General features: G+C 51.7%; 1 protein-coding gene across 2 annotated transcripts; it reads right to left on the bottom strand.

Moving 5' to 3' along the window:
• Positions 1–2,123: 2,123 nt before the first annotated feature.
• Positions 2,124–7,662, bottom strand: SEC11A (SEC11 homolog A, signal peptidase complex subunit). 2 transcript variants are annotated; one of them, XM_077317736.1, is made up of 6 exons: positions 7,492–7,662; positions 6,356–6,465; positions 4,674–4,823; positions 3,837–3,956; positions 3,454–3,511; positions 2,124–2,410 (listed from the first exon to the last, which is right to left on the bottom strand). In XM_077317736.1, exons 1-6 carry the CDS (start codon positions 7,540–7,542, stop codon positions 2,360–2,362), a joined length of 540 nt encoding a protein of 179 aa, XP_077173851.1. In that variant the 5' UTR covers positions 7,543–7,662; the 3' UTR covers positions 2,124–2,359. The 2 variants fall into 2 exon arrangements, with proteins under 2 accessions (XP_077173851.1, XP_077173850.1); XM_077317735.1 differs by having other exon boundaries at positions 6,356–6,501; positions 7,492–7,621.
• Between the last annotated feature and the right edge of the window lie 929 nt (positions 7,663–8,591).

Genomic DNA, 8,591 nt, shown 5'->3' with positions numbered 1-8,591 from the left:
TGTCTGTTGTGGAGAGAGGAAAGGGAAGGCAACTATAAGCCGCTTTGAGACTCCTTCGGGTAGAGAAAAGCAGCATATAAGAACCAACTCTTCTTCTTCTCTTACCTTCCTTCCTATCGAATTTTCCATCTGCCCACTCTCTATCCTATCCTTCCTTCCTTCCACTTATAATTCTGTCTGCCACTCTCCTTGCTTGTAAACCCTGTTCCTTTAGTTATTTACATCAGCCAGGGATGGATTTATTGATGGCTACAGTTAGGCATGTATCTGCATGTCCTCTTTGGAGCCTCTTAACTTAAATCGCCTTCTGTGAAAATTGTCCTGGCTGTCGTCCAGTCCTTCTTCGCCAGACACCCTGGGGAATACAGGAGCACCTCTGCCGACTTAAGGCTGCTCTGCAAGCTCACAGTCAGACCCCGATTTTTCTCGTAAGGCCCCGAAGCAGGCCTTCTGCAGTGCTGGCCAGGGAGAGTCCCCTCCCCTGAGCAATATTTTGACCGCAACATTACACTCTTTGGAAAAGCACAGCCAAGGCAGTTGACAGATGGGGGACAGACGAAACGCAACAGGCTGTGACGCGCAACAGGCAGTTGTGTTAGAAACTGCGGAAGCTCCTGCAGGGAGGCCGTGGCTGTGCTAACCACACCGAAGCAGGTGCGAGGCCCCTCCGGCAGGAGTCAGGTTACTGGCAAGGAGGCATCTCCGGCTCCTATCCGGGTGGCTGCCGTAGCAAGTCAACTAGGATAGAATCCCGTCCCTGAACGGCTCCGGTTGTCTGGAACAGCAAGGACCAACAGGAGAACGGATCGATAGGCTGATGATGAAAAATGCGTGACTGAGAAGGCAGTTTTATATTCATTGGCTGCCGGGAGGATGGGAATGAGACAGAGACTCTTTCCCGAGAAACAGGCAGAACAGGAAGACGCTCTGACAGAGTGTAGCTCATTTCAAGGTGCCCGCTAGAATTCAGTCAGTGGTCCGTCTAGCGAGTTGTGGCTTGGGCAGTGGGTCCCTGGAGCCTCAGGCAGAGCACCTGCTTGGCGTGCAGAAGGTCTCCTGTTCAACAGTTGCTATGAGCCCCAAGGTATTGATGGAACACTCTGTCTGGAGCAGCGAAGCTGTCCTTTTGGTGCTTGTGGGGGCCCACAGTGGGAGGACATTTAGAGCTCTGGCCCCATTGTTGGATCTCGTGATAGCATCTGGGTTTCGGGCACTGTGTGACAAAATGTTGGACTAGATGGCATAATGTTGGTCTGATCCAACATGGCTGCTTTCATATTCTTACACCCAGGGCAGTGATTCTCTGTCTTGGTGCTTGGAGGACAACAGTGGGGGGATTGTGGAGTTCTTGCCCTGCTGGTGGACCTCCTGATGGCCCCTGGGTTTTGGCCCCTGTGTGACACAGAGTGTTGGACTGGGTTGGCTATTGGCCTGATCCAACATGGCTTCTTAAATCTGGGGTAGTGATGCTCTGTATTCTTGGTGGTTGGCGGAGGGGCAACCACGGGAAGGCTTTTTAGAGTTCTGGCCCCACTGGGGTTAAACAGGGCTAGTTCTTGGAAGGGAGACCACCAGGAGAGGCTCTGCAGAGGAAATCCAAAGCAAACCATCTCTGCTTTTCCTTTACATTAAAACCCCCTTGATGGGAAAAGCTCAACAGCATCAGTACTTGGATAGGAGACCACCAAGGAAGGCTTTGTAAAGGAAGGCAATGGTAAACCATCTCTGCTTCTCACTTGTCTTGAAAGTAATTTGCGAACTGACGGCACCTATGTACACCAGACCTTTCCTTCCTTCCTTCCTTCCTTCCTTCCTTCCTTCCTTCCTTCCTTCCTTTCCTTCCTTCCCTTCCTTCCTTCCTTCCTTCCCTTCCTTCCTTCCTTCCTTCCTTCCTTCCTTCCTTCCTTCCCTCCTTCCCTCCTTCCTTCCTTCCTTCCCTTCCTTCCTTCCTTCCTTCCTTCCTTCCTCCCTCCCTCCCCATTCATTCATTCATTCATTCGGATGCTTCTCTTGTATTCTGTCATCTCTGGCACCGTCAGAATCATATTCCGGCAGATCTTTCTGTGATCAGTGGGGGAACCAGGAATCTCTGAGCTGAGAAAGATACACAGGACGGGCTCCTCTGACTTCAAACTTTTAATATAAAAATTCACTCGATGTACAAAAATGCTAAAATATGACAAACCGGTTCAAAATACTGGGGGGGGGGGGGGAGAGAGGAGATCCACCTTCTCATCACACAGCAGTAGAAAAACAAAACCAGAAGCCAAATCCAATTCGGTTAATAAGCAGCGAAACGTACACACGTCACACCCCACTGGCTACTTGGCATCTTGGCGCGGCCTCCGGGGCGGCTGAGCTACTCTCGATGAACCAGCACGAACAAGCCCAGCAGAAAGAGGACGGTGTACTAGGGAAAAAGAGAGAGGCCATCAGAAAGCATTAGAAACACTGGCGGGATATTTCAAGGGTCCACAAGCCACGGACTGCAACAGCAGCCACGGACGGGGCAGGAGTCACGGAATAAGTGGGTTTCGGGCACTGCGTGCACACGAAAGCTTGTACCCAGAATTCAACTTGGTTGCCTTCAAAGGTGCCACTTGGCTCAAACTTTGTTCTGCTGCTTCAGCAACACGGCTGCCCGCCCCAAATCTATCGGATGCAAGTCGTAAGGCCTGACTTAAAGCTTGAGTTCACAACCATGCAATCTCTTAACATTCTAGTTCTACGTAAGATGCCCTGCTCAAACCTCATGCTCTGTATCTGGGAACACCTCTGAAATCAGCTGTCAAGCTTGGCTTAAGGTCTGTGATTTGTGGCATACTTGTGGAGAAGGTGACAAGGAGAGCCAGCATGGTGTTGTGGGTAAGAGCAACAGTCTCTAATCTGGAGAACCGGGTTCAATTCCTCCCTCCTCCACATGCTGTGTGACCTTGGGCCAGTCAGTTCTCTTAGAGCTCTCTCAGTCCCACTTCCTCAAAAGGCACCTGTTGTGGGGGGGGGGGAGGAAGGGAAAGCAATTGCAAGCCACTGAGACACATGAGGTCTGCCGGGTGACCTTGAGCCAATCACAGTTCTCCCAGAGCTTTCTCCGCCCCACCTGCCTCACAGGGTGCCTGTTGTGTGGAGAGGAAGGGAAGGCGATCTTAAGGCGCTTTGAGATTCCTTCGGGTAGTGAAAAGGGGAGTATAAAAAACAACTCTTCTGGCTCGGAGTTAAACAAAACTTCAGGCTTGGTTCTCAAACTATTGGAGATTGCTTTAGCTTGCCATGTTCAGATACCAGAGGAAGGCTTGGCTCACAACAACTTTTAAGGGCATAACTTGGGATGCTTTGCTGAAGGTGCCATATACCTCACAAAGCAACGTTCCGCAGTGAAACTTTCTCCCAAGGAAAGTACTCATTTTCTAAGAGAAAAGGGACGCGGAAGGTGGGGAGAATGAGCAACGATACCTTGAATTTGGGATAATCGTTCATCAAGATGGTCACTATTCCAATATATGGCACGAATCTGCAAAAATGGAAAACAAAGTCGCCCATTTTGATACTGTCGTCATGGTGGTTTTTATTGTGCCTTGGTATACAAATCTGATGGGTTAGGAAAGGTTTATTTCACAGAACAGAATCATACAGTGGGAATGGCTCTCCTGTTCAAGGCAGGATCAGCACAGAGCACCCCTGACAAGCCTTCATCTAGCCGCCGCTGGAAATCTTCCAAAGACGGGGAGCTCACCGCCTCCCTCGTCACCCGATTCCACTGCTGGACCGCTTTTACAGTGCAATGGTGAGAAACAAAGTCCAGCCAAGTGCTCCCATGCTGCTGACGCTTCACTTACCCTCTGGCTCTGCCCACGACATCTTTCTTCTCCAGCCAGTGCTGCCCCTGCTTGTACAGTCCTCGGTCATCCACAGCGTTGTTATCCCCCTTTGTCAAAAATTTGATGTCTCCGTTTTGCCTGGCAGAGGGGAGAAACCACAGATCAGCTCCTGGGGCACAGGAGTCTCTCAGCTTGTTTCTCCCTCCTAAGCTCTGTGCCACCATGTTCTCTAGGGGTGTCGCCACCCCGTAGTTTACAGATCTATGCAACAGCCAGAGGGATAAGAAGGCAGCGGCGGGCACAAACAGCAGTGGAGTGAAGAGCTGTGAGTGATTTTTGCCCACTGGGGGCTCTCCTTGCCAAATGTGCCACCAAATTCGACATGCCACGATGGGGTCCCCAACCTGTGGACACCCTTGGGATTCTGACACACGGTGTGGGACTCAGCCACTAAATGGCTGCTACAGGAGGCTGGGGAAGCCTGTGTGCAGAGGGCAAATTCTTGAAAATGCACTCAGAAAAAGGAGCGTAGGAAAGAATAATGCCAACAATGTGGTGCCAGCTATTAAGACCTGCCATGGCCACAAAACTGCCCTTCACTAGCTAGATTCAGCCAAAGCACCACACACAAACAAATCACAGAGTATTGGATCCCACGGACCACTGGCAGACCTTCCCTTCAACAGAAGGAGCCCCCATGGATGCAAGATGGGCTTCACTGGATGGGAACCACTAGATCCAATCCACAATTTGCCTGGTTGCAGGGTGACCGTGCCGCCAGGGTGACTGGCTATTTCTGGGAAAGTGACCCGGTGACAGCGGAACCATCCGCTCCCCACAAACCAGGAGACGTACTTTTCGTGGATTTTCAGCACGCGGTGAACGATTGGGATCTCCCGTCCTTCTATCCTGAAGACCACAATTTCACCCACTCTGATTGGCTCTTCGATGCGATTGGTTAAGAAGAGGAGGTCCCCCCTGTGAAAGGCGGGCTCCATGCTGCCGCTGAAGGACGAAAACAGCTGTCAGTAAAAAGGTGGGAAGCAGAGCCCTGCCAGATCAGACCAGTGGGCCACCAGGTATGGCATCTTGTCTCACACATTTTGCCTCCCAAGTCCTCTGGAGGGCCAACAATAGGCCAGAGAGGCTGAGGCCTTCCTAAGCACCTCAGAAGAGCCCTGCTGGGTCAGACCAGGGGTCCATCCAGTCCAGCCACTTGTCTCACCCAGTGGACAACCAGTGGACAACCAGTGCAAGAGAGGCTGCAGCCTTCCTAAGAACAACAGAGGAGCCCTTGGTCTCTAAGAGGACTTCAGGACTCTGATCTAGCAGGGACCTCCCACTTTCTAAGTGCCATGCTACAGTTAGTTACTGAGATTGACTCTGTTCCCAGCTTTCCACGGCCAGGCTGGCCTCATTCACTTATGCTTGTGAAGCCTTCACCTTTGAAATTTTGGAGCGATTAAATCCAGCAGAAGGAGAGACATTGAACTTTAAGCACCGCACCACTGCGGTGAGCCTGCAGTCTCCAGGTAAGCTTGACATTCAAACAGAGGAAGAAAAAAGGCAGACGAGAGAGAGAGAGAGAGACAGCCCGCTGGCTTCCTGTTTGCAGCACAGGCAGCAGGCTCGTGTCACCGAGACACGGCTGACACAAGAACCATCCGATAACAAAGCCCTGACAGGCGGCAGACAGGACTCAAGCCCCGATCCCCCTCTCAACTTGACAATGGTGTTTTCAAGGAGCAGCGGGGGGGGGGGGGGGTGTCTTTTCTTTTCAAGGAGTGGGAAAGAAAAGCAGCTCCCACAGTACTGCTGGGGGAAAGGGCAGTGCATTCATCACTACCTGAACAGAATTGTACAACCCTTTAAAAAAAATTAGGAAAGGAACAGAACTTCTCTGGCCTGTTGTTGGCCCTCCAGAGAAGCTGGTTGGCCCCTGTGTGAGACAGGAGGCTGGACTAGATGGCCTGGTCTGATCCAGCAGGACTCTTCTGACGTTCTTAGGAAGGCCTCAGCCTCTTTGCCCTGTTGCTGGCCCTCTGGGGAACTGGTTGGCCCCTGGGAGAGACAGGAGGCTGGACTAGATGGACCCCTGGTCTGACCCAGCAGGGCTCTTCTTACATTCTTAAGGACGGTGTCATCATCAGACCTAGATGGCCCAGGCTGACTTCATCATCGGATCTCGGAAGCCCTGCAGGCTCTGCCCTGGTTAGTATCTGGACAGGAAACCACCAAGGAAGTCCAGGGTCACTATGTGGAGGCATGCAACGGCAAACCACCTGTGCACGTCACTGGTCTTGAAATCCCCACTAGGGGTCGCCATAAGACCGTTGTGACTCGACGGCCCTGTATGCCACGGCTGCCATCTGCAAGCCCTACTATGGAGAAGACCAGACCCTCGGGCTGGAAGACACGACTCGAGGTTTGGACTCCCTGTCTTGGACCTCTGAGATGTTCCAGACCTCACACTGCCTGAGCCACCCCCACCCTCCCCCCGAGGTCCGACACCTGGTTTAATCTCCGGCACTGTTTACCTCAGCACGACCACGATGGGGCTCTCGCTGCCGGTCAACACCATCAGCCCCTTCCAGATCATCAGCGCCGAGGACACGATCATCCCAAAGTTCAGCACCTGGTAGTACAGCTGAGGGCAGAGGAGGGTCCAGGGATGAGGGGTTGGCTGGGAAAACACAACAGGCTCCTTCTTCCAGGATGGACAGACAGACAGACAGACAGACAGATGGACAGACGCCCGGCACCTTCCCTCAGCCACGGATGCTTCCACCTCTGCTGTTTCAGCAACCAGATTTCTATAATTCCTTGAATCGGGGAATGGGATACTGGCTGTGATGCACCTTTGGCCTAAGACAGCAGGGCTTTTCGGCTATACTCGGAATAAAGGTTTAAATCTCAAGACAGAAAGGTCCCAGCCAGGCACTGTTATGGCCCTGTCTAAATCTCATTTGGAACACGATACAGTTCTGGTCATTGCCTCTCCAAACGGACACTGCAGAAATGGAGAAAGGACAGAAGAGGGCAACCAAGAGGAGGAAGGGGATGGAGCCCCTTCTCTAAGAGGAAAGGCTCAAGCATCTGGGACTTTTCAGTTTAAAAAGAGATCAACTAAGGGGGAACATGAGACAGGTTTATAGAATTATGCAGTGTGTGTGGGGGGGGGGGGAGTGAAAAAGATCACTTTTTCCCTCTCCCCAAAGTACTAGAACTCGAAAGAAAGAAAGAAAGAAAGAAAGAAAGAAAGAAAGAAAGAAAGAAAGAAAGAAAGAAAGAAAGAAAGAAAGAAAGAAAGAAAGAAAGAAAGAAAGAAAGAATCTTCAAGGAGTAGGAAAAAAAATACGGGGTAGCTTTGGCACAGAACCCTATCCCGGAAAACTCACAAAGCAGGGCATGTATGCACTGGCCACGGTATACAACCCCTGAACATGGAGGCTCCACAGTTCTCGTGCGTAACTGTGTCTTTGCGCCTAAACTTTGAAAAGTTAAGAGCCGCAGTCAGGGCGAGGGCGAGATGGGCGTCGGGCGGGGCTAGCAACCCTATAGCAAAAGGGCGGGGGCTGCCGGAGAGACCCCTCCCCTCCCCTTCCCGGGGGCTCAGCGCTGCGAGCAACATGCACCCCCGCCCCGGGTCCTCCCCAAGCCCCTCCAGCCGCACCTGCCGCTTATTCATCCGCCGAACATCGTCCAAGAAGTCCAGAGACAACATCGCGGGCAAAGTTGCAGCCACCGGCAGGACAGGGACGCCGCAGCTCCGCTTCCGCCCGCCCGGAGCTATTTCCGGCCAAGTTGGAAATACCACTGAGTCCGCCTTTTCGGGCTAGAAGGGCCAGCTTTTCCCCAGACCAAAGAGGTAATGTTTCTAGATACTTCCGGTTTTCTAGATACTTCTTTCTAGATGTTTCTAGATACTTCCGGTTTTTGTTAGATGAGTTTAAACTGGGTAATGTTTGCAAGCGGGCAGCCGTGTTGATCCTGTTGCGGAAATGTGAACTTGAAGATCTTAAAAATGTCACAAAATTTAATCCAGCAAAGGTGGGGCCGGGGCATCTCCTAGGACATAGGGTTGCCTAAATCCAGGAGGGACCTGGGGATCCGCGGAATTACAGCTCGTTTTACGCACGTTTGGGTGGTGTTTAAAGTCCCCGTGGGCTCCTGTTTTAAACCCTGACCCCTCTCACTTGCTTCTTCACTATCCGTGCAATGAAAGGAAACTTGCCCATTGCACTGCTGCGCCTTTTAATTTTGACTGCAGGCAGGAATTCAACAGGAGAAACCTCCGATCTGTATTTGCAGAAGTGTGTGCTGCTTTAAATTTCGGAGGAGCCCGGCTTCTTCATGGGAACAGAGTTCTGGTATTCCAGAGCCATATCATCCACAACATTTAACAAGCTTCTCACCCTTCCAAATGTATCCGTATTTTATAAAACGTCCCTGTGCGGTTTTTCACCACTCTTCCCCCGCACACGACAACCGGAAGCGTTATGGGAGAACCGGTAAGCCTTTAGTCTTTTGACCCACCCGCCGGATGGCAAGCACGAGCCAGCAATGCGCACGCGCCTTTTTTTGGGGGGGGGGGCTTTAACGCTGGGCCCGGGCCATTTCTTTTTTAAAGACTGCCCCTTAGTCCGTGCTACGGCCCAAAGGCAGCTTCGCCCTGGCACCCATTTAATTCACTTCTTCCCCATTCGTTCCGTCAATTGCATCCCGTCCAGCTCTTTCTGATCGCATAATACAATTGCATCCAAACTAATTCCA

Source organism: Paroedura picta, chromosome 18 (genome assembly GCF_049243985.1).
Source record: "Paroedura picta isolate Pp20150507F chromosome 18, Ppicta_v3.0, whole genome shotgun sequence".
Lineage (NCBI taxonomy): Eukaryota > Metazoa > Chordata > Lepidosauria > Squamata > Gekkonidae > Paroedura > Paroedura picta.
This window is presented reverse-complemented; position numbering and strand designations above follow the sequence as displayed.